Consider the following 27,221-nt stretch of genomic DNA (forward strand, 5'->3'; position numbering starts at 1 on the left):
ACACTGATTTACACTTAGGTGGCAGAGGCTTCTACCTTGCTACTCTCCCACAAATACTTTTTTTATCATGCAGTCATGAACACTGACTGCTGAGGTTAGAGAGTACTGCAGTTATTTGGATGTTCTCCTGGGACATCCATTGCTGTGTCTTTGGGATAATTTTCAAAGGCCATCATTTCCTTTGAAGATTTCACTACTCTTCAAAATGTTTTTTGGACATAATAGCTATTATTGTGGTGTAGAGTTCCAGAGTGTTAGAGATAGCTTTGTAACCCTTTCCTAACTTTTTCTATCTCGTCTGGAAATTCCTTTGATTAAGGCATGGTTTTCTACAAATCTTGAGATGATTACTTTACTCTTGTGGTAAGGTCAAAATATGGTTTATGATTCAGGTATAGGTCCAACAGGACTGGTTGTGTTCAGTCAGCTAAATCTAATAATCAATTAACTGTGGTCAGCTACTTGAGTGAATACCTTAGGGGGCAATTACCTTTTCACACAGCCAATACAGGTACTGGACAACTTTACCACTTATAAAGCAGCAATTTAGAAATGTTGTTATTTATGTACTTTGGCTCCCTTTACAATATTCTAAAATTACTAGGGGGCTTTGCCTCCTTCTCGTTTTGCTCGCCAACCGCCTGCGCTTGCACTACGCGCTAGTCTCTTTGCAGTTCTCACGTATGGGGTTGCGAATGTACAATTTACTAACTATTTTACTTTACAGCGAGTAATTAACCATATTCAAAAATAGTAAAATGTAATAATTTGAAAGTAAATTATGTTTCATGTTGTGTTAGAGTTATTCGTTGCGAAATACGATTTCGTTCTCTTTGGCTTTGAAATTAACACGCAAAAACTATTTAAACTTACGCTTTTACTCTAAAACTTAAGTAAAAACAATTTTATGAATTAAATTTTCGTCAATATCGCATTGAATTGTGCTTCTGTATTTGGACTTTCATCGTGACAACGCAACGTATAACTACCCATGATCGGGCCCGGTCTTAGGTATTATGGGGCCCTAGGCGAAAGGGGGGTCCAGGGGCCCCCTGAGGGGGGCGGAGCCCCCCTGGAAGCTCTGTGAAATGTGTGAAAATTAGATCAAGGAGTCGATCCGGGGCCCCCCAGACGTGCCGGGGCCCTAGGCAGTCGCCTACTTCGCCTATGCCTAAGGCCGGCCCTGATTGGGACAAATAATGCTGTAGTATATTTAAGTATATATGACAATTGCTCACTCGGACAATTTGTTTTGGGGGCCCCCAAGAAGGCGGGGGCCCTAAGCTATAGCTTGTGTAGCTTATACGTAAATCCTGCACTGCCCGTGATTGAATTTTGTTTCTTTCTCTCTATTAAATAAAACAACTTTTTCGAATGTTTGGCTCTGTGATTTGTAAATTGTCATTGCAAAAGCTACTCTAACGGGAAACTGTTAACGTTTTAATACGAATGGCATATCAAGATCTCCTTTGTTGTCTAATATTATCCCCTGAAGATGTACTACATTACCTTTCTTGGATACATCCTTCTTTCAACAGTAATTCGAGCGGAGGAAGACCGGATGGTGTTAACGGTTGTAGATATTCTACGGGATATTGTAAGTTGATGTTTTCATCTTCCGCACGATCACCACCAACTGTTTCAGCATAGTCTATTGATACGCATTTAACCAATTTGCAGTGTAACCGATCGACATCGTCGTTTCTCGGTGCTAGGATTGTACTGTTGATAACCCTTCGTGATGCAGTTCTTCAATAAGATTTGGACATAATACGTCTTCTTTAATTGGGAACTTAAAGTGAGGAAAATGTTAAAATTTATAAGAACTGAGAGAACAGGAACTGTGTCTGTCAAAAGCATTCACATGAATGAGAGGTGAGAGTACCATGTGCGTGGTTGAATATGGTTGAGAGGAGGGCAGGACTTGAACAAATCTCATGGCCAAAGTCTCGTCTCGTAGGACTTGTCTTGACTTATCTTGTCGCAGGAATTTTTTATATAATAAAGAGACATTCTGTCCCGAGATGGGACAAATATAATAGAGAGATATGAATTGGTCATGAATTAATAAAATGACACGTTACTGGTGAAAAGCTCCTTTGGCTGAATGTGCAAGCCTTTAAAAGTGTTAAGTCACACATTGCATTGAGAATTGAATATGGTTGAGAGGAGGGTGGGACTTGAAAAAATCTCATGGCCAAAGTCTCGACTCCCAGGACTTGAAAAAATCTCTTATATCATCTTGTCGCAGGAATTTTTTATATAATAGAGAGACATTTTGTCCCGAGATGGTGTCTATACATTACCAACAGACTCCTGTGAAGAAACACCACAGCAACAAGGAAGCATTCTTCCATGCAACGACATCATTAACAAAGAGACAAAAATACCATTGATATTAAATAAAAAAGGTTTCTGCAAAACCAAGTTTGTCAAAAAATAATTTCAGAATTAAGCAAAAGCAATTTAATTCACAGAGGATACTGACAAACTCCAATCACACAGCAACAAGGCATGGAATTTGAACCTAGAATGCTAGACCTATGAAGATGCAATGGTACCAACATGCCAACATAAAGTCATATACAGTAGTATTCCCTAAAAGTGTTTTTATCTCTTAAATTTGAGTCCATTGAGGTACTGATTTCTGTAATACCACTGCAGATTTCTTTCTTTTGTGATTGATGTACTAATATCTTACTAGTTGTTTAACCATGTTCACAATATGAGCTGTGTGATTTATGTTATAATTGATTAGTTTCTCTTGTGCTTAGAAGATTGAACTTTGGTGCACTAATGTCTTTTTGGAGACATCGGATGTATGCAATTTAACACAAGTCTCTTAACTAGATGATGACATGATTAACTTACAAATTTGTTCTTTTGGTTTACAGCATCCCGCTTATGTACAAAACATGATCATTTTCTTCCTTATAAATTATTCAAATGCTTCCTAAAAAAGTTAAGCAGAAGTCTTTAGACTGGAGTTTGTTTCTCTTAAAAGATCACTTTGTAAGGATACATTCTTATCATCTGTCCGCATTAACAAAATGAATTGCCAGCTGCTCAATAAATTAAATGAACTGGTTATTGAAAGTTCAAAGATATGTAGCGCATGGTCAGATATTACAGTGCCATAATAGTTGCATTATTTGACCACAAAATAGTCAATTTGTGAATAGTTGTATGAGAGAAAAAAAGTAGTTTTGCCTTGAGGTGCAGAAACAGTCATTGATAAGAATTATTTTTTTTAATCTAGTATTATGGAAATCATTGTGGAAAATGATATCACTGAGGATCATTGATTTAAAACACAATCAAAACCTCTTACCAGTATAAGTTAATTTTTTCAAACTTTGGGAAGTTAGATATAAATACAATGGGGTTATTTATGGTAATACTGCTTAACTTTGTAGTACCTACGTCCTATGGTTGTAGGCTTTGACAAAGGATAGCACCTAAAATTCAGTATATGGAATCACTTATACATTTTAATAGTAGGATAGAGTTCAAAATCTCAAGGCAAGTAATACAAAAACAAAATTTGGAGGCAGTGAGAATGAATCAAAAAATAGGATGAAAGGTAAGTCAAAAAAGAAGCCTGATTAACAGAAGTGAGGGTTGAAATTCCAGAATATTAGACATGAACATAACGTCTGAAACATGAAACATCCAAGGAACTAATCAGACAAAATGCCTAAGCAGCGCCAGTAACTCTGGAACGTCCAATGTGACATGTATCACACGACTGACATGACATGTCGGGCAGAGGTGTAAATAACTTGCACAATGGAGGCTTTCTGAAAAGCAAGCAGGTGAATATGACTTAAGATGTGGCATGACAGCCCTTATTTGCACAAGATAAAAACTCAGACTGCTGCTTTTCTGTTGCAGGAGGGGGAGAATGCCAATCCAGCTTATGAGCACATTCTGAAAAACCTAATTTATATACAGCACTCAGGTAAGAGCCTAACCAAAAGCACAGCATAAGCCTATAAGGACATTGTGGCTCACAAAATAAAGTGGCAACACTTTAGATTAGAATACTATCTATACTCCATCTGTTTGTTACATACTGTTATTTAGCAAAACATTGTGGAAAGCATACCCCCAGACACAGACAGACACACGCCAGAATGTCCAAAACACACTTCTTTATTTCCTCTTTGCACCACAATGCCTTCCTTCACCAACTCTTTCTTCTTCTCTTTCTCTCTTCTTCTTCCCTTCTCACCTTCAACCTCCTCTCTCTTTCTCTCTTCTTCTTCTCCTTCTTCTTTATCTTCTTCTTCTCTTTCACCTTCGACCTCCTCTCGCCCTCCTCACAAGCTTCGTCTTCTTCCTCCCAACTCTGGCTCTCCTAGTGGAGGGAGGCGGCCCCTTTTATTATGACCCGGATGAGCCCCAGGTGCTCCCCCTGACATCCCTTCCTGGTGTGGCGGAAGTGCTGCCATCCAGGACTCCCTAACTGTCCGGGCGCCCCCTGGCGGTGGCCATGTCTTCTCACAGTGGTGAGTGTCCTGGCTCCATTCCTGTGGCCCCTAATTAGGTCAGTGCGGCTGCCTTCTCGTGGCCGAGGAGAAGTATCGTCCAACTCGGGGACTGTCCAGGCGTCCCGGTCGGGCAGTGTCCCCGCTCATCCGTGACAACATTTAAAAACATTCTTAATAAAACTTACAAAGTGATTATCTTTGTGCAATGTGGCATACAAAAGTAACTTCACTTTGGTGGCTTAAGCAGGTCAGAATGTGTCTCTCAATATTGTATACTTCAGTGTAAGGTTGTGAATTCTTAATTAATGTTTAATAAGATCAAGTGAAGCTCTCATATGCATAATTCATTTTACCAGCATATCACAAGCTCTTCATAATATGCCACAGTATACAGAAATGAACAACCATTTTAGTGATGATTTGTGTTATTAAGATTATTAAGACCAAAAGAAGCCTTTGTTAAGGTCTTGTTACATAACAGTATGTGTCTGTAGATGCATTAATAGTAGGACCTAATCTAACGTCAATAAAGCCTCACCCTGTTTAGGAAATTGAAAACTCAAACTGCATGGTAGCATAGCAATAAGCTGCAATGAAAATTTGAAGCTGAATCAGGCGCCAATATTATGTTGTTTGCTTGGTCTCCATCTTTTTGCAGTTTATTTTCTGACAGCCCTGGTTTGCTTTCAAGTCAAAAGATGCCTTGTTAAACTGATCACCGTCTCTGACTTGCCTTGCCGGCAAAACCTCAGTGTTGCTAAAATAAACACAAAAATGAAGCATGTTTGCAAAACTGGAATCTACCATATATGTGCACTCTGAATGTGAATGAGGCCAGGCAGGTCAGGTTTAGAACTATACAGTAGAATCTTGTTGCGCTTGGTGCCGTTTCCCTTGCACCTATTGTCATCACAATGGGATGGGCCTTTTATTTTTTTTTTATTTTTGTCAGTGTTGCTTGTATTGTATTCTCTTGTGAATATCACTTCTGTGATGTATCACAGTCAGAAAGCTATAACAACTATTACATGTGCACTTGTCCTGCGTTTATGTATATTTTGTACCCTGGTCCCGGGGTTACGTTATTGTCAAGCCACTGTATGCTGCAATACTGTCTATGGATGGTAGAACAATAAAGCCACTTGACTTGACTAGATAACATCCTTTCTCAGTTTCTTTACATTTAGTTTTTTTGCGCTACAGGATATTTTCAGTGTCTTAAAAATTGTCTTATATTCTTCCCTGATTGAAGCTTTCCAGCAGTGTTGTATAGTAACAAAGCAAAATTACTTTGTTACTGTTCTTGAGTATGTTTTGAGAATATCACTTTACTTGAGTATGATATTTTATCTCCACTTCACTGCATTTTCACTCACAAATGGCTCCTTTTTCCTTCAGTGGTAGCGCCACTGCCTTGCAGTAGGGATACCAGGGTTCATATCCCAGGTCCTCCCTGCGTGAAGTATGCACGATCTTTCTGTGTCTGCATGGGTTTCCTCCCACAAACACATGCAGGGTAGGTGAATTGGAAATGCCAAATTAGTGTGTGTGTGTGTGTGTTTGACTGGTGAAAATGGAAGTTTTTATTTTAAGGCAAGGCTTATTTACTGTTGAATGCAGTGTTAACTAAAATAAATAAATGAATTAAATAAGTACACAAATAAATAAACAACAAAAACATATTTCATGACACATTTATTTATGTTCACATATCATTTTGTTATTATTGATTTATTGTCATATTTCACAATGCATTTATTCATTTGTGTACTTATTTATTTCATTTTGTCTGACATACTCCTCCAGAATGAGTGCCTAAGCCACTGAATTAGGATGCAATAATTAAAACGTCTTCCCATGCTGAAGTCACTGCTGCAAGTTGTAGAGTCACACTTTATCGAGTGTAATACAACTTACATACGTCTGAATTACTTTAGGTTTGTAAAATGTTTTTGACAATATATAAAACAAGGACAGATCTTACATTTACTTGTACTTTTGATACTTAAGTACACTTAATGGCAGATAATTTAAAACTTCTACTCTGTTTTCTCATGGGCATATTTTACTTAAGTCACTTACCAAAATGGTTCTCACGTATGGCTGTTGGCTACTTTATACAACTGCTTTTCAATAAGCTTTGACTCTTCCTTTGTTTTCAAGATTTAGCAGTTATTAGTTGAATTATTAAGCAACTACTTATCTTGATATTTTGTCAGATATAATAATAATAATTAATAATAATTCATTACATTTATATAGCGCTTTTCTCAGTACTCAAAGCGCTATCCACACAGGGAGGAACCGGGAAGCGAACCCACAATCTTCCACAGTCTCCTTACTGCAAAGCATCTTTATTGTGCTCCTTTCAGCTAATTTTGAGAATTCTGAAGAAAAAAATGGTTATATTAGATCACAATGGTGCCTTTCACAGAAAAGGGGTGCATAATTATGAAATTAGTCATTTTATTTAGATTCATTTATAATGAATTGTAAAATGTTTCACCTTGTTCAGGATTGGTGTCTACTGTGCACCTTTTCTAACTGGAATAACCTTTGGCTTCCTTCAGTCTTTAATTGGGATAAAGAGGGTCAGGATATCAATGTACAGATTGAATTATATATATATATATATATATATATATATATATATATATATATATATATATATATATATATATATATATATATACAGTAATCCCTCCTCCATCGCGGGGGTTGCGTTCCAGAGCCACCCGCGAAATAAGAAAATTTGCGAAGTAGAAACCATATGTTTATATGGTTATTTTTATATTGTCATGCTTGGGTCACAGATTTGCGCAGAAACACAGGAGGTTGTAGAGAGACAGGAACGTTACTCAAACACTGCAAACAAACATTTGTCTCTTTTTCAAAAGTTTAAACTGTGCTCCATGACAAGACAGAGATGACAGACAATTAAAAGAATGCAAACATATCTTCCTCTTCAAAGGAGTGCGTGTCAGGAGCACAGGCTGTCACAGAGATAGAGAGAAAAGCAAACAAATCAATAGGGCTGCTTTTAAGTATGCGAAGCACCGCGGCACAAAGCTGTTGAAGGCGGCAGCTCACACCCCCTCCGTCAGGAGCAGACAAAGAGAGAGAGAGAGACAGAGTTTGTTTTTCAATCAAAAATCAATACGTGCCCTTCGAGCTTTTAAGTATGCGAAGCACCGTGCAGCATGTCGTTTCAGGAAGCAGCTGCACAAAAGATAGCAACGTGAAGATAATCTTTCAGCATTTTTAGACGAGCGTCCGTATCATCTAGGTGTGCGAACAGCCCCCCTACTCAATCCCCCTATGTCAGGATCAGAGAAAGTCAGCGCAAGAGAGAGAGAAAAGTAAGCTGGGTAGCTTCTCAGCCATCTGCCAATAGCGTCCCTTGTATGAAATCAACTGGGCAAACCAACTGAGGAAGCATGTACCAGAAATTAAAAGACCCATTGTCCGCAGAAATCCGCGAACCAGCAAAAAATCTGCGATATATATTTAAATATGCTTACATATAAAATCCGTGATGGAGTGTAGCCGCGAAAGGCGAAGCGCGATATAGCGAGGGATTACTGTATATATATATATATATATATATATATAAATACTTTTTAAAAACCATGCTTATATTAAGTTAAAAAATGTACTAAAAAGTAAAAATAAGTCTCTCATACATCACTCGTAAAATGGTGGGCGCTTTTGCTAAGATTTTAAGAAGTGTTTTTTGAATGTTGATTGATGAAAAGTGCTCACGTTTTTATTTTACGAGTGATGTATGAGAGACTTATTGTTACTTTTTAGTACACTTTTTAACTTAATATAAGCAAGGTTTTTAAAAGTATGTTTTATATAAATTGTGAGAAGCAGCCCGGACACAGACAGACGGACATTGTTTGTCCACCCAACACACATTTATTATTTACAATATGTACAAGAGTCATAGCACAAACCCAGTGCCTCCAGCACCAATCCCCCAAAGTCCAGGCCTCTCTTCCAGTGCCTTACTCTTCAGGCTGCCTCCACTCCTCTCCAAGACAATTCTCGTCCACTTCCACCCGACTCCAGTCTTCCTCTGAAGGGAGGCTGCCCCTTTAAATAAGCGCCCGGATCTGCTCCAGGTGTTTCCAGACACTCCTCCGCCGACACTCTCCTGTGTGGCGAAAGTGCTGGCTGTATCCCCGGAAGCACTCCGGGTGTTCCTGCTCCTCTTCCCCCCAGCACTTCCTGGTGTGGCGGAAGTGCTGAGGTCCAGGGCTGTCTAGGCACTGGGGCACCCCCTGGCGGCAACCACGGGCCCCTACAGGGTTGAGCTTCCCAGCTCTGTACCCGTGGCCTCCAAAGCAACCAGGGCAGTCGCCCCCTCGTGGTCTGGATGAGGCACAAGCCCTCCTCTGGTCCTCCTGGGCATCTTGGCTGGGTACCACCCCCATCCGGGTACCACAATATATATTATTTTCAACTTTTTAGTCTTGGGTTTGTTTTAGTATAATTTTGTAATCAATATTTTAACTCTTCCTTCAATATTTCTATCCGTTACTAGCGCCATCTATTGGTGAAATCTTTAACTATTCTTCATATGAAAATTTCATTTCTTAATTAACATGGATTAATTGATCAATTAGTGAAACTGATTATTGATTCATGTATTGTCATCGGAAGTGAGTAAGTGTGCAAAATTTCAAGTCATTTGGACAATAGGAAGTGGGTTAAATATCGATTACAAGATTTGTACCAGACAACAAACAAGTGAAGTTAAAAGAAGCGTGGTAATAAAAACAGAGAAACAACATTTGCATTCACTTTGACAGATATTGGTTTTATGTAGATTAAAATAAAATAAATAAACACAATTAGTTTTCATATTGTAACACAGTAAAATGTCCAAAATACCAAACAGTGGTTGAATTTTTCAGAGACATCTTGCAGTCAAGGATATACTATGACTGAAATCAGCAGAATGAAAATCAATTAATACAATAAGTTTACATATTTTATTTATTATTCAATTTGAATTGTAAACTTGGATTGGACCATTTTAAACAGAAAGAATTCAACTGCATAACTTACTTTTCTTCAATTTAGAACAAATTCAGCTTAATTGATATACTCCTGACCCCTAGCATCCTATGACTGAGGAGTAGAAGAAGAACAAACATGGATTTTGGATGACGGCATTTAAACATTGAATATGTCTGCCTTTATCACAGTCATCTTGTAAAGTTTCTTAGTGTATTTTTAAAGTGTTCTACTTTTGTGCTTTACTTTATTTTACTCTTGTGCTTTGAATCTTGTTCTGATCTTCAGTGTTACAAATCTTTGCCTTGCTTGCCTGTGCAATTGCCCTTTAGGATTTTGTTCCTGTAGTTCTCTGCCTGCTCTCGTATGACATTTTGCCTATTTTTTTGATATCCCTTATAAATGACAGACTTGTGAAAAACGTCAAGTCAATTTTACTGTCTTGGTGTCATGCTTGTTTGACTTCACATTGACCTGTACTGCACCTGAACCATTACAGAGAAGAACACCACACTGCAGTCCTGTAAGAGCCAATGGGCTGTGATACGCACACTGCAGGCTCCATGGGTACCACTCCTCGGTGTGTGCCTAACACCATCTCAATACTGTATATTAACAGCTCTAAAACAGGCATAGCATACTTTAGTAGCGTTTTCAATTAGCCAAGCCTACAATTTTTAGGTTATTGAATCAATTTTGAAAAATGGCATCTATTAGAACAAACTTATTTAGAAGAATGTATTATTGAACATTGTGTATTTGAAAATATGCAACACTTCCAAACCAGTTTTATGAACCATACTGTACATTTTACAAAAGACAGAAGTGGCATTATTGCCATGAAAATTCTAGAGGGCCCATACCAGAATTTTTCTAATATATGTAGATGTGTGTAAGTAAACAATGGCTTACCTAACCTAATAATGTCTGTCCCTCTTTTGTTAATGTCTGGTGAATGATGTAAATCGTTTCAAATCACAAAAAAATATCAAATAAACAGTGAGATGCTGGTGCCTGGTCTGTCTTAATTGCTATCAGATTATTATGATACCCTCTGACTTTATCACCATCTCCCAAAATACAGACATATAGATTTCAACATTAAGTGAGAGCCTCCAAAACACCTACTGCTTAGGAAAATCTATTGACCATTAACATAGAAAGAACACACAGACTACACACACCGCACAGTTGAGACTGTACACTACAAGTCGTATAGCAGCCAGGTCTTAGATTGTCAGTCTGAGGCCATCAAACAAGTGAAAAATGATTCCTTTCCACACCAGGATTCTGTTCTTCTTTCAAACAGAGGCATCACACTGCTGGCTTATTTTCGAGAAAGTGGAAGGAGCACATGCAGGCTTCCTTTGTGTGTTTTTTCTAATGTAGCCTGGTCCTCCTCAGATATCAAGAATAATTTCTGATAAGTGATGCATTCCTGATGTTGATCTACTTTCTTTTCTTTTTTTAATTTCTGTGGTCTCCTTTAAGGGTGCATATGGTACTGGACTTCTCGTACCTCTTCACTGAATTGTACTGGATGGCCTTAACTAGAAAAAGCTTAAACCAGAAGTAAAAATGTGTTGTTAAATATAAAAAGAACAGCAGCAGAAAAAGGTGACCCTCATTTTAATACGGGCGATGGCCTTCTAAGCCCCATTGTTTAGCTGGAAAGTACAAGTTACACATGCACATTCGCACCCAAGGGTGCAGAGAACACCTCACAGATCTGAACAGCCCCCCAGCTGGTAACAGCTCTGCAAGAAGACAATTTCACATAATATAAGAAGCAAGATTTTTCTAGATAAGTAAATACATTGAGCAATTGATAGAATGTTTGAAAAAAAATTGCTTAAGAAGACATTTTAATAATATGTTAAATTACTAAAGGAATCATACTGCTTATTTTGCATGATGTGCCTCACTTGCCCTTGATGCAGGAACTGTGTTTACTTGTATCTGCAGTCACGGCAGGTTAATTAGTTTCCAAGAATTCTTTACTAAAAATCCATCCATCCATTATCCAACCCACTATATCCTAACTATAAGGTCATGGGGGTCTGCTGGAGCCAATCCCAGCCAACACAGGGTGCAAGACAGGAAACAAACCCCAGGCAGGGTGCCAGTCCACTGCAGGGCCCACACACACCAAACACACACTAGGGACAATTTAGGATCGCCAATGCACCTAACCTGCATGTCTTTGGACTGTGGGAAGCGAACCACCACCGAGTTACCAAAAATCAAAAGTAATAAAATGTGGCATCTGTGGTTTTTGATTCTTGATAGCCTAATATGAATTCCTTTCTGTGTTGCCTTAATGATAATCCCAGAGTTATGTAAATCCATCCATTAATCCAGTTTCAGAATCAAAGTAGCTCAGCCTGTCCCAGAAGCATCGAGCACAAGAGCAGAGTCCACCCTGGGTGGGGTGTCAGTTCATCGTTGGGTACACTCACATGCTGTACACACTCAAGGTCACACAGACTTGGCCAATTTAGATCAGCCAATCAACAACACATTAGCACCTGCAGAAACACCCACACGAATGGGACTGGGCTGGAATTCACACCGAGGATTCTGGAGCTGTGAAGCACCCCATGAATTAGGTTTTCCTGTGCTAAAGGGAGAAGGGGGTCTCACTGAGATTTTATAATCTACCTCAGTAACATGAGGATGCACAAATATTGTCCTTTTGATTCTAATGCAGCTACTGTGCATGTTTTTTGTAGTGTAGCAAAGGTTTTTTTTCTTTTATTGCCCTTTTAGCTTGGGTTCACCGTACTCTGTCAGGTACAAAGAACAAGCAGTAAAAGTTTGGTTTTGTTTAACTTTGTTTTTTCTGCAGGTGACTATGTGTCTCTTCACTCCTTTGATGTTCATGAGCTGCTCCCTAAGCAGATGGACAAATACTTTCGTTACAATGGATCTCTCACAACACCTCCATGTTCCCAGACTGTGCTGTGGACCGTCTTCGCTCAGAGTGTGCAGCTGTCCAGGCAGCAGGTAGCTGTGCTTTGTTTTGTATACAATGTATAATTTGCAAGAAATTATAAAAAATATTTTTCCCGGCATTTTCCTGCACCTCTGGTGTGATGGGACTCCTGTGTTGAGGTTATAATAAGGAAAAGGGACCACGTCAGGCAGGTATCAAGCCAATGAACAACTCCCAGTGGCAACGTGCAACTAGATGGTTGATGGTGGCAGCATCAAGCCTTTTAGTGACACTGCAGGGTGGTCAGCAACCTCTAGTAGGAAGACAAGGAATGGTAGCATTGCCTGTGTGAGTAATACATGAACCTTTACCAACATAAACTATTCTGGGGGTCTAAATTTCCTGCAGAGCTAGTTGCTTGTTTCTTTACTTTTTTTCACTTTCTTAACTAAAGCTGTAGTACTAGGGTGTTGTACTGTGTTAGCCATTATGAATTTAGAGAAAGCCAAGCAAAATGACACCTTTTACTGGCTAACTAAAAAGATTACATCTTGCCTGAAGAAGGGGCCTGAGTTGCCTTGAAAGCTTGCATATTGTAATCTTTATTGTTAGCCAATAAAAGGTGTCATCTTGCTTGGCTTTTCTCTACATTAAATAAAACTGTTAATAGACATCTCAGTTAATGAATTAGCTTTCTCACCTTCCAGCTATGTTAAAGGATAGCTCTGGTATTTTTCAAATCAAAATTATTTCTTCACAAACATGGTATATATGCACTTGCCACGCAAAATTGTGTTCAAAAGTTAAGCACCTTTTATAAATGAAAAAAGAAATCTTGTCCACACTGTTGCTTTATATTGGAGATATGGGTCATGGAGGAAAACTTTAAAAGCTTACCAAATGCATCCATTTTTCATGCCAAGGCAGTTCTTGAGTATTGATCTGTGTCTTGCAATAGATAGATAGATAGATAGATAGATAGATAGATAGATAGATAGATAGATAGATAGATAGATAGATAGATAGATAGATAGATAGATAGATAGATAGATAGATAGATAGATACTTTATTAATCCCAATGGGAAATTCACATTCTCCAGCAGCAGCATACTGATACAATAAATAATATTAAATTAAAGAATGATAATAATGCAGGTGAAAAACAGACAATAACTTTGTATAATGTTAAATGTTAACGTTTACCCCCCCGGGTGGAATTGAAGAGTCGCATAGTTTGGGGGAGGAACGATCTCCTCAGTCTGTCAGTGGAGCAGGACAGTGACAGCAGTCTGTCGCTGAAGCTGCTTCTCTGTCTGGAGATGATACTATTTAGTGGATGCAGTGGATTCTCCATAATTGATAGGAGCCTGCTGAGCGCCCTTCGCTCTGCCACAGATGTTAAACTGTCCAGCTCCATGCCAACAATAGAGCCTGCCTTCCTCACCAGTTTGTCCAGGCGTGAGGCGTCTTTCCTCTTAATGCTGCTTCCCCAGCACACCACCGCGTAGAAGAGGGCACTCGCCACAACTGTCTGATAGAACATCTGCAGCATCTTATTGCAGATGTTGAAGGATGCCAGCCTTCTAAGGAAGTATAACCGGCTCTGTCCTTTCTTGCACAGCGCATCAGTATTGGCAGTCCAGTCTAATTTATCATCCAGCTGCACTCCCAGATATTTATAGGTCTGCACCCTCTGCACACAGTCACCTTTGATGATCACGGGGTCTGTGGGGGGTCTGGGCCTCCTAAAATCCACCACCAGCTCCTTGGTTTTGCTGGTGTTCAGTTGTAGGTGGTTTGAGTTGCACCATTTAGCAAAGTCCTTGATTAGTTTCCTATACTCCTCCTCCAGCCCATTCCTGATGCAGCCCACGATAGCAGTGTCATCAGTGAACTTTTGCATGTGGCAGGACTCCGAGTTGTATTGGAAGTCTGATGTATATAGGCTGAACAGGACCGGAGAAAGTACAGTCCCCTTCGGCGCTCCTGTGTTGCTGACCACAATGTCAGATATGCAGTTCCCAAGACGCACATACTGAGGTCTGTCTTTAAGATAGTCCACGATCCATGCCACCAGGTATGAATCTACTCCCATCTCTGTCAGCTTGTCCCTAAGGAGCAGAGGTTGGATTGTGTTGAAGGTGTTAGAGAAGTCTAGAAACATAATTCTTACAGCACCACTGCCTCTGTCCAAGTGAGAGAGGGATCGGTGTAGCATATAGATGATGGCATCCTCCGCTCCCACCTTCTCCTGATATGTAAACTGCAGAGGGTCAAGGGCGTGTTGAACCTGTGGCCTAAGATGGTGAAGCAGCAGCCTCTCCATGGTCTTCATCACATGTGATGTCAGAGCAATTTATACAATTGTATACATGTCATTTTTGAACAAAAAAACACCAATATTATGATAATCAGCCATTTTTAAAAGAACACCGTCTGTGCGTGGTAGCTCAGCACTCAGTCCCCCTTTATGTGGATTCCTCCCGACAGACCAAATCACAGTAAAGTTTTCATGTAACATGGTTGGTTTTGTTTTGATTTACTTCCGTATTTACGTGAGAATTCACACAAGTGCATAGAAAATGTATCCTTACCCCGAGAAAAACATTCAATAAAATGAGTATTTCCAGATCCCTTTTGTTGCATCAGAAACACGGGAGGCACAGATTCACACTCGACAACTGTCTTGGCTTGAAAAAATGGCTGTACAGGGGGTCCTCAGGTTACGACACAGTTCCGTTCCTACAACAGTGATGTAACCCGAATTTTGGTGTATGTCTAAACACACCCTAGCCTGAGTCACTTACCTATCTTAACACATTTGCAAAATCATAATCTAGAACATAAAAACACAACTAAGCCACAGAAAAAGGAAAAGGACATAAATATACTTTACTGTGCACTGTACTGTAGTAACAGAAAAAATGAGTGTAAAAAAAAATCCTTACCTTTATTCCTTCTCACGTCTCAATTTTTTTTAAAGTTTTTATGGGCGTGAGCATTGTGAACTTGAAACATTGTATGTCGAGACGTTGTAACCCGAGGACCCCCTGTATTTGTTAAGTTTTAAGCTTTTTCTCTGTGCCCAATAACCACCACTGTAAAGCACCAGTGTGGATGTGGACAAGAATTTGTTTTTAAATATATAGAACGTGCTTCACGTTTGAACACAACTTTGCCTGGCAAAATCAACTTGAAAAAAACACCAAACTTCTCGTTTAAGCTTTCACATCGACTTGGAGTTATGTTCATCTTTTTAAACGGTCTGTGTACTTTTTGGTATTTGAAATTTTGTTTTACAAGCAAAAACGAAAAAACGAAAATGAAAGGAATTTTCAGATTTTGATTTTTGATTAAAGAATAAAATGAGGGAAAATAAGGTCTTTTTTAATTCTATGGTAACAAATATCAGTCATAAACTTAAAATTACACATACTTTTCTGGATTTATTTGTAATTCAAATAATGAAAGTGTAATAGCTTAAAAACAACAAAACAGACGCATTTTCGTAGTTTGAAACCGGAAGTACTTCTTCTTCTGTGCGATTGTTGAAGACACGTGCGAACAGTCCTCCTCACAACACATCGATCGACGGCCTTGAAGTTACACTGGCATCAACAGAGGATGGACCATTACGTTGTTTTTCGGAACAGTAAAAGAGTAACACTCCGGGACGAGGACATGACTACAGAAAAACTGAGTGGCATCTTTCAGGTAAAAATACAAGCTTTGCAAACTTTGCTTCATTGATGTAGTAATTTTCGATGACAGGCCTTGTTTTGCCATCTCTAAAATCACGTCTGAGTGCTGTTCCAACGTCATGATAATGGTCCAGTCTACACACCAGTGACCAGTGTTTGCTGCAAGTGACCTGACCAGGTTGTTGACCTTGTGAGATATGGCCGGCCGTTCATCCCGGCCAATACCCCCACCCGACTTGATGGAGCCCTTCCGACAGCATGGAGGTGCCCCAAATTCCAGCAGGGCATCATGGATATTGGAGTTTTCCTTCACAGCCCTGCTGGATACCATGGGGGCCGCAAGGGGACACTGCAGGGAGGCCCAGGGACTATTTTCCCTGCACCCCAGAAGTACGTCCCAGTCACATGGACAGAAGAAATGACGTGCTTCCGGAATGAAGAAAAGGAGTTTTACCTGACCTGGAAGTGATAGAAAGTCACATGGACTGAGGGACAAACACTTCTGGGTCAAGGACTATAAAGGACTCTGGGAAATCCCAGACAGATGAGCTGAGTTGGGAGGCAGGGTGGCTAAGCGTCTGAGAGAGTGGAGGATCGTATTGATTATTGATTAGTGTATTATTGTGGATTTATTGAGTATTGTGGAGAGGAGGGTGCTTTGTGCACTTATTTATAATCCATCCATCCATCCATTTTCCAACCCGCTGAATCCGAACACAGGGTCACGGGGCTCTGCTGGAGCCAATCCCAGCCAACACAGGGCACAAGGCAGGGAACCAATCCTGGGCAGGGTGCCAACCCACCGCAGGACACACACAAACACACCCACACACCAAGTATAATAATATAATAAATATTATTATTGGACTTTTATCTGGTGTCTGACGTCTGGTCTGAGGGTTCAAGGGAGCAAGAGCATCATTATCTGTCACAACCTACAGAAACTTCTGGTTCAGACAAAATAAATAAAGGGTGTTTTCTTGTTCTCGTTTCTTGCATTTTTCTTTTTTTTTTTAATTTTTATTTTATTAATTTTCATTGTAATCATTCCATACAAACAGATCAATTTATAACCCAACAAATTTGAAGACAAATCAAACCCCACCCCTGAGCATTTTTCTTTTCTGATGTGCGAAAGAACAAAAGGAAAAAAGGAATTGTTTTGCGTTTTTCATTTTTCCCTTTTAAGTTGAAAATCAAATAAGTGTCTCTTTTTCTTTTTTAAATGATATTTTCTGAAACGAAATTTCAAATACCAAAAAGTACACGAACCACCCTTTAACTTAAGTCCCATTAACTTGTGACTTATTTTTTCATTTAATTTACATATGATGTAACTGCTCACTATTTGTAAATTAAAATTTATTACTTCAGTTTCCACTTTAGAAATAATGGTGTGCAATTATTGCTGTCATTGTCAAATCAAAGTCTATGTATATCTGTTTGGTTAATTTCAGTTTACCTACTTCTTAAAAAGGTGCTCTATACTATAAAACAAAGGTTCCTTGTTTCTATGGTTTGGTTCATTGCTCATTTTTCTTTAAAATAACACTGAGTCTCCCAGGGGCAAAACATCCAAATCATCTTATTTAGGAAAAAATGTCTCCATTCAACAGACAGCATGTTTTGTTTTTCTGAAATGTCTGTGGGCCCCTGGTTTGATGAAGTAACAATTTAAAGAAAACTAAAGAATAAATATAACAATCAAAAATGAACACTTTGAAGGTCTCAAGCGCCGCCAGTGCAATGCACCCTAATTAACACCCAGAAAAGGCGACTCACATAGAAATTCTGAGCTCTTGTGGCTCTACAGAACGCTGACACACAAGGCCTAGGCCATGCTCACGTTTCCTTCAGCTTTAAGCACTGCAGACTCCTCAATCTTATTAGCGGCATTCTGTGCATGGATTAGGAATGTGCACTGCTTAACTGTACTTTTAATTGGAGTTTTTTTGTCAGATTTCATTCAACTAAAGCTCCTTCAGTTTTGTGGACATGTACTGCTAAATCCTGGCATTTTTCTTGAAATAGAAAGCTTGTGTTCTTTACTAAGAGAGTCCAATTAAATTCCAAGACGCTAATTCTGGCAGTGAAAGTTCCTGCAGAAGCCTTCATGTTAATATAACGTAACGTAACATTTCTCTCAGAGCTGCAGAGGGTAAATTATTAGGTCATTCCACTTATCAGAGAATATTGGAATTTAAAGACAATGTGGTTTTACTATTACTTTTAAAATCCTGAACAGAAATGACAATTTTGACATCCTCTAGTAAGCTTCATTACCACACATGTTCAATTGTATTGAACAAATCAAGTCTAGATGGTTTACACTTCAAAAGGTGAAGTCAGATTCACTAAGATCTAAGAGCTTCCGTTTCTGTCCTTTATTCTTTTAAATCTGGTCAGGCCACTCAATCTGTAACTATAGTTTCCAGTCTTTACGTGGGAAACTCCACAAATTATTAATTTTGCAACACTTTGGTTTAGCTTTCTTTCACTGTTGGGCTGCATGATAAATCAGACTTTAGACACTCCTGAAGGATTTCTCCAGAAATGTGTGCCTGTATTGGTCCCCGCACAGAGAAGCATCCTCATTGTACAGCTCTGCCAACACCACAGTGTTTCACTTTCATCACATGCTGTACATCACTCAGCACTTCTTAGAGGTACCATACACATGTACATGCACCATGCTGTCTTTTTTACTTGTCCTTGAACCATCTGTGGAGTTGCTTTAGAGCCACAAAGGCAACCGCAATGTCCTCTTTCACTTGAACGCTCTAAACAGTTCCACAAATCCTTAAGAGCTTCTTGATTTCTTTCCAATGGACTTTTGTGTGCTTCTGAAGACATTCTCATAGCCTCCCTTTCATTCAATAGCCTTTTATCAGTTATCCCTGGACTCTTCCTTTGATGATGTTTTTGTTCAGAGTGGTGGGATTTCACTGATGTGGGTGAATATACACCTTTTCTGGACATAGGAACTCCATTCGTTTAATTATGTGTGAAGAATATTTAAATGCTGGGTGGCTGGTATTGGCTCCATCAGACCCCCGTGACCCTGTAGTTAGGATGTAGTGGGTTGGATAATGGATGGATGGATGGATGAATATTTAAATGTATCCTAGCAAGAATGTGAGGATTTACAGAACAGATTCATTTTTAATATGTAATAAAATTAGTAGCGTCTATTGAGTGATAACTTCATGTTCTGCCTGTAGAGCATTTCATGTTGAAGAATGATATAAAAAAAAGAGAAAGAGACATACATCAATATTCCAATGCAGTGTGAGTGGTGGTGTCCATTTTATAGCTAACAAATTTACTAATCCATAAATGACACATTGCAGTGCACTCTTTTCAAGGTAGTGCTCTGAAGACATCTGGTGGCCAGCAGATTTCATGGACCAAGATTTCAAGACAAAAATATTTGATTCTGTCCTTGTACACAATGAAGTGCAGTACTGCAGGACAGTATGACGTGATCAGCATGCTGCAGATGTGCATTTTAACAGAACCCCTCTAACTGTAAGCGATGAAGTCAATACAGTAAATTACTGGACGAGATTTGTGACTGACTGCATAGTGAGGGACTGAGAGAGAACACAGAATTAAGTTATTAGTCAACGGCATCTCATGAAAGTACAGCAGATGATCTAACATTTAGGTTTGTTTTATCAGCTTTTAAAATGAAGTGCAGTTCCATTAGTAAGTTCATTCACAGAATTTGCTTGCCTGATATTGCTGACTTATGTAAAACTAAAATGAAAGAACATATCAAAACGTGACTGCATGCCACTCATTAATAAAGATGCAAAAAGTTTTTCACCGGTTTTATTTATTTCAGAAGGACTATAGAAGGAATTGTAGTTATGTCAAAATCAAATATATACTACATAGGATCAATAAAAAGAATTTCAGTAGAGTGAGGTGTTTAAATGCATGTGAAGATGGTTAGAATTCCCTACAGTGCCTGATCCAGGGTTGCACTGAAATTTTTAGTAGCTTACTACCCAACTCATTTAGCAGACCTGATAGGCTTAATAGTGGAAAATATTTTATCAATATTGGCAAATCTTCTTCCACCTAAAAAAAAAAGACTTTATTTTATACTAGCCGACACCTGCCGTAGCATACGGTGGTGTAATAACAACCCCAAAAAGATGTTGTAGAATGTCTCTAAATAAATCCTGCAGCTTAATCCAAAAGACTCGCACTACAATATCAGGTCTGTGCTCTGGTCTTTGGGTATCCGACAGTGCATGTAGAATTTCCAGCCAAGTAGGATTACATGTGAAAGTGATAAATAAATCACACTTTCCGAATTTACGTACAATGGTCATGGCATCCTGATAGTTTTATTGCATGTATCTTGGACTTCCTGGAAATGTGGATGGTAATATGATCATTTTGCCTACACGTACGTTGTTATTTTCAGCCTTTGCTTGCAGTGCGTCTGTATTCAAACATTATATTGTTCCACTCGGAGATCTTGTTGATGTAATCTGAGATAGTTGAGACGCGCGCCCTCTGTTTCAACATACGCATCTACGACGTACTGTTGGAATAGTTTGCCGCTGGAGTGCAAAATACTAAATGTATTCCTCATTGCTAATCTGTACGCGTAAAACTGGCATTGAGTAAGCCTTATTCGCTTGGCGGTTCTTTTATCGGGAACATGTTGTAAATCTTTGTGCCAGCCAATGTCTCCGTAAGGGAATAAAAGTGGGTAAACCATAGGATCGCAATTCATATTGAGCGTGGAAATCTGTTTACAGGAGTTGCCTATGGGATAGATGCAAATGTCCCTTTCGGCAGGCGTTTCGCCATCTTCTCCAACGAAAATCGCTGCAATGTCGGGGCATTGTATCGTCGTAAATCCTGCCCAGGGTTTTCCTTGAAAACCATTTGTACAGATGCTGTTGGATTGGACTAAGCGATTTCATGCATGTGTTTGTATGATTTAGCGAAGGGGTTGATGGTTCTGAGCATGGAATCTAGCTGGAGAAGTACATTTTCGCTGCATGCAGAGTTTACTTTATTTTGTAAGCGTACTTCAGTAGCTTGCACTGTGTCAAAAACATACAGCTGTCCATATCCTGGAGAGGTAGAAGTGTTAGCGTATAGTGCAGAGATTTGGTGATAAATTTGCCCGTGTATTTCAAAACAGTGTGGTCCGTGGCCAGGAGGTTGAGTTATCTGTGCACCCATGGAAGCAAACGCTAGAGAAGAGTTGTATTTTTGAATGTGTTCACAATAATTTTTAGCTTCTGATGTTTGCTGTGTAAGAAGCTGTTGTAAAGACACAGGTGGCTCCCACAAAGGTGGTAAAGCTACTTTACCCGTTGTAGCAGCACCTCGAGTACTTGGATGTATTACGCACAGCCGGCCAGTATAGTGCATGACAGTGTTTGCAGTGATGGGTCGTTTCGTTCATTTTGAACGAATCTTTAATGTGACTCGGGAAGAACGAGTCGTCTAGTGTGAGTGATTCGTTCAGTCGCGCAAGCGCATTTGCGCAACTTTCTATAGTTTTTTTTCGAGTCTTCGGGTTTTTCGAGTTGTTCGTTCATCACGTGACAGCCCCATAAGCTTAACCAACTCAGTCTGAGCCGGAAAGAGAATTGATTAGTTCATTCCTCAAGTCTTTCGAGTCGTTCGTTCTTTTGTCACGTGACCACTTACCGGCTCAGTAGTAGCGAATCATAGACGAAAGACCCAGGTAAACAATTAATTAATATTTTCTGTTTCTTATAGCATTATAGTTTTGTCTTGTTTGTAGTGTGATCAACATTTGCGTAAGCAGTAGATGTGTTAGGGAGGTAACAGGTAACATTTTAATTATATTTTGCTAAAATGAACAAAATGACTCGAAAAAAGATTCGTTCATTTTGCTGAACGAGACTCAAAGGTCCGAATCGGTAAAATGATCCGAACTTCCCATCACTTTTGCACTGCTGGTCTGGAGTCTCAATGCAGTGTGGGGAAGGGTTTGGAAGAGGACGAATAGGAATCGAGAAATGCCGTGTCGGCTGCGTGTGGGCGGGACCAGTTTTGAAGTGGAAGCAGGACGAGCCAGAAGAGAAATATATATAAGAGATAGCACCTTTCTATGATAAAGACCAGCTTAACTCTTTACAAGCACAGGTTTATATTCTTTTTTCTTCTATTGTTTTACAATTTATCATTAAACTACATGATTTAAGGTACGGCTTTTCTTTCTTGTTTTGCCACCTGATGTTTTTGATCTTCACTTTGTGTCTGTACACATCAGTGAATGTTTATTTTTTGCACCAAATTGATTCCCTAAGTTAGTTGTGACGAATGACGACTTGCAGGGAGCTGGGTGTTGGATGGACAGATGGATTTTGTATGGCGCACTTCTCACTGTGTATTGAAAGCAAATACAAATAGTAATATCGAGAGTCCAGTCACAGTGTCACGTTTACAGGTTCTCCTCAATTTTGTGGTTGTTTTTCTCTCCCCTCACATGTTGAAGGATGTGTATGCTGGATGGACCAGAGTGGACTCCTTGGATTGCCTGTGGCCCCATAGCAATATCTGTATATGTGAATAGTCAGGCTTGGGAGAATTGAATGAAAACAACTTACGTCTATCCAAATACTCCTAAATCTGCTACACTTTTACCGAGCTAGCTGTTGAATAAATGGTAGTGTATTATATATATTATGATTTACAGTGGCTTCTTCAGTCCTGTGATTAGCTTCTGTCTTGTGCTCCCATGCTGCAGGCTTATTTCCATATTTTAAATAAATGAACAGATTCATTTGTGAAGGAAGTAAATCTAAAACAAGCAGAAAGTCTGGCCTCTGCTAACTGTGTTGTCTTACCTTGTGTTCTTCTTCCTCACAGATGGAGGTGTTACAGAGCACCCTATACTCCTCTGAAGAAGGCATACTGCCGGCTGTTCCTTTGGTAGACAATCTTCGGGTGCCGCAGCCTTTAAACGGGAGGACTGTGTTTGTGTCCTTTACAGAGGGTAAGACAGCAAAATGCAATCGACTATGCCACTCATGAGCCAAGCTCTAGCACTGCAGCCCATTTCCATGCTATAACTTAGCACGGTTTGGAATTGTCAGCTTTATTAGCAGCAGGGTGATCTGGGTAGCCTCAGATTAACAACATGAAATCACGCTGTCACTGTGGTCTTCAACCCAGTAAATATGTTACTCAATGTCATATAAAGGGAGATTATTATATACAGTTAGGTCCATAAATATTTGGACAGAGAAAACTTTTTTCTAATTGTAGTTCTGTACATTACCACAATGAATTTTAAATGAAACAACTCAGATGCAGTTGAAGTGCAGACTTTCAGCTTTAATTCAGTGGGGTGAACAAAACGATTGCATAAAAATGTGAGGCAACTAAAGCATTTTTTAAACACGATCCCTTCATTTCAGGGACTCAAAAGTAATTGGACAATTGACTCAAAGGCTATTTCATGGGCAGGTGTGGGCAAGTCCGTCGTTATGTCATTATCAATTAAGCAGATAAAAGGCCTGGAGTTGATTTGAGGTGTGGTGCTTGCATGTGGAAGATTTTGCTGTGAACAGACAACATGCGGTCAAAGGAGCTCTCCATGCAGGTGAAAGAAGCTATCCTTAAGCTGCGAAAACAGAAAAAACCCATCCAAGAAATTGCTACAATATTACGAGTAGCAAAATCTACAGTTTGGTTCATCCCGAGAAAGAAAGCAAGCACTGGTGAACTCAGCAACGCAAAAAGACCTGGACGTCCATGGAAGACAACAGTGGTGGATGATTGCAGAATCATTTCCATGGTGAAGAGAAACCCCTTCACAACAACCAACCAAGTGACCAACACTCTCCACGAGGTAGGCGTATCGATATCCAAGTCTACCATAAAGAGAAGACTGCATGAAAGTAAATGCAGAGGGTGCACTGCAAGGTGTAAGCCACTCATAAGCCTCAAGAATAGAAAGGCTAGATTGGACTTTGCTAAAGAACATCTAAAAAAGCCAGCACAGTTCTGGAAAAACATTCTTTGGACAGATGAAACCAAGATCAACCTCTACCAGAATGATGGCAAGAAAAAAGTATGGAGAAGGCGTGGAACAGCTCATTATCCAAAGCATACCACATCATCTGTAAAACACGGTGGAGGCAGTGTGATGGCTTGGGCGTGCACGGCTGCCAGTGGCACTGGGACACTAGTGTTTATTGATGATGTGACACAGGACAGAAGCAGCCGAATGAATTCTGAGATGTTCAGAGACATACTGTCTGCTCAAATCCAGCTAAATGTAGTCAAATTGATTGGGCGGCGTTTCATGATACAGATGGACAATGACCCAAAACATACAGCCAAAGCAACCCAGGAGTTTATTAAAGTAAAGAAGTGGAAAATTCTTGAATGGCCAAGTCAGTCACCTGATCTTAACCCAATTGAGCATGCATTTCACTTGTTGAAGACTAAACTTTGGACAGAAAGGCCCACAAACAAACAGTAACTGAAAGCTGCTGCAGTAAAGGCCTGGCAGAGCATTAAAAAGGAGGAAACCCAGCATCTGGCGATGTCCATGAGTTCAAGACTTCAGGCTGTCATTGCCAGCAAAGGGTTTTCAACCAAGTATTAGAAATGAACATTTTATTTCCAGTTATTTAATTTGTCCAATTGCTTTTGAGCCCCAGAAATGAAGGGATTGTGTTAAAAAAATGATTTAGTTGCCTCACATTTTTATGCAATCGTTTTGTTCACCCCACTGAATTAAAGCTGAAAGTCTGCACTTCAACTGCATCTGAGTTGTTTCATTTAAAATTCATTGTGGTAATGTACAGAACCAAAATTAGAATAAAGTTGTCTTTGTCCAAATATTTATGGACCTAACTGTAAAATGACAAAAATAAATAATTTGTGTTTAAAATATAAAATGACAAAAACAAATCATTTAAGTGATTAAAATGGTGGGTGTGAGTGCTGCATGGTAACACTGTTAGAAGCCCCATTACTGTCTGCCAAGTCCACACACAGAACCACTCAAGCCATGAAATGTCACAGGTGCTTGTAAACGTCACACATACAAGTGAAAAAAAATCAAATAAAAACTGCATACATTTCCTAGCTTCTTTCAACTGATTTGGCCACATAAGCCAGTACAAACTGTGACACTCTCCAAGTTACTGAAATAAGGGAAAGCCATTTATTCTGAGATAAATGTACAACTGCAGCCAGTGACAGAAACAAACATTTGGGTAGCAGGGTGCTACAATTGATGCCAAGCCAAGGGAGGTGGCAGAGCAAAAAATACACTGGCATGAATGGGAATGACTGTGCTCGGTGCAACTGAATGATAAAAACGGTTCAAGATTACATCAGCTGTTCATCTCAGTAACATGAAAAAATGGAAATATTCTTCTGGTGGGTAGTGCTGTTGTGCCATGTAGAACCGACAGCTTTGTTGCTTTCCCACAATTCCAAGGTTTATCCTCTTGAAGAGATTTTCATCACTCAAGAATAACTGGGCCTGTGAGCTCCCAAGATTCAATAGTCTCCTTTCATATCCATCCCTATAAATTTGATACCCTCTTCAAACAGATTTAGATCTGGGTCAGTGGACCCCTACATCACAGTCCTCTCTGGGACAGAAGACACAAGGGTAGAAGTGAAGCCGGCCAGAACATTTACATAAATTAAAGAAGCAGCTGCCCCAGCAGTGGCCACTGTACAACCTTCTTTAGGGGAGCCTTATGAAAGTGTTTGGAATGCTTTTATTTTGTGCATGTCCTGTGACTTTAATTTAATATTTTTGTTGTTTCTCTCTATAACTTTAGTGAAATGTTAAACCTGCTGACACACTTGTAATGCATAACAGATGCTCCTTCTGCTTTCATTGATTTGTCAGTAACACTTATTAAGCAAACGACTCCTTTTGACCTTATGGTGGCTCTGTGATGGACCCCTAACCCTTTCCTGGCCCGTCTCTCGTCTTTTGCTCTGTGCCCACTGACGCCCACAAACCAGATAGTGTCTTGATGTGAGTGAAAGCATAAACATCCACTTTGGGTTGTCTTTTTACTTCTTCCATCGTTCATAGATGGAGGAACTATTGGTTTTATGAAGAAAAACATCTTTTTTTGTGTTTTCATCAGTTTTGGAAAGATGGACACCCATGGGTCTGTGCTACAGGTTTTGTGGACACTGTTTAACTCGAGAATGAATGAGACAATCCTTAAGATTAGAGGGAGAAATTGTGATTGTTAGTTGTAAGTTTTGGATTCCAATTATTCAAGTTTGAATTTTTTTCTGTTGGTGACCACAATAGGTGACCCATGGCTCAGAAGCTCACAAATGTTGGTGCTCATTTAGGAATTTAATGAATACTGAGTCCAATCCAAAGCCTGAGTTCAAACTTTTCAAATGCAGCAGTTACAGCAGCGAAACTGTAATTACAAAGCAACACCTTCAGTAAATGACCAGGATGTTGATCTGTGACAGGTACAAACCATGAGCTAATACATAATTCATGTAGTCACAGGTGGGTTTCATAAATTAACTCTTCAAATTTAGGCTGAAGTCCAACATTTCATAATTTTAGTTACGCAATATGAATAAACCTTTCAGACAGATTCTTTTGAAGTGGATTAAAATTAGAAACCAAACTTTGGTGGTACTGCATCTTACATACTGTATATTTTTATGAATTCACACTGTATAATAGACCCTGTCTGTCATGTGCAGGGCACCTCAGATTTTTATTATTACTGATATTATTCTGCAGCCGCTTATTACCAACATACTTTTCAACTGTTTAAGAAATTTGTATTTAAGATTATTTAGCTCTTCTTATGAAATCTTGTAAAGTCAATTTGCTTACCACATTAGTAGGATTTTTGTTTGCTGAATAAAAGCAAAACTCCCATTTCACATTTCTCCAGAGTATCCACAATAAAACTGCAGTTTCTTCAGTTCTTCTCTTCTTACCTCCCTACTAACTCTGTGATTATCTTTGCTTCCAATTATATGTCGGTTCTTTGTTTTTGTAACTAAAGGGTAGCTCATTGACATGGCTGCCCCACAGCTTC

At 39.3% G+C, this 27,221-nt stretch overlaps 1 protein-coding gene across 1 annotated transcript in view; it reads left to right on the top strand.

Annotated features, from left to right (window-relative positions):
* ca14 (carbonic anhydrase XIV) overlaps positions 1–27,221 on the top strand; it is an 88,418-nt gene that overhangs the window by 47,920 nt on the left and 13,277 nt on the right. Inside the window, exons 5-7 of the mRNA XM_051923086.1 lie at positions 3,895–3,961; positions 12,367–12,524; positions 23,029–23,155. Coding sequence (XP_051779046.1) covers positions 3,895–3,961; positions 12,367–12,524; positions 23,029–23,155 — 352 coding nt within the window. The remainder of the gene's footprint in view (positions 1–3,894; positions 3,962–12,366; positions 12,525–23,028; positions 23,156–27,221) is intronic.

This window comes from Erpetoichthys calabaricus, chromosome 2 (genome assembly GCF_900747795.2).
Source record: "Erpetoichthys calabaricus chromosome 2, fErpCal1.3, whole genome shotgun sequence".
Lineage (NCBI taxonomy): Eukaryota > Metazoa > Chordata > Cladistia > Polypteriformes > Polypteridae > Erpetoichthys > Erpetoichthys calabaricus.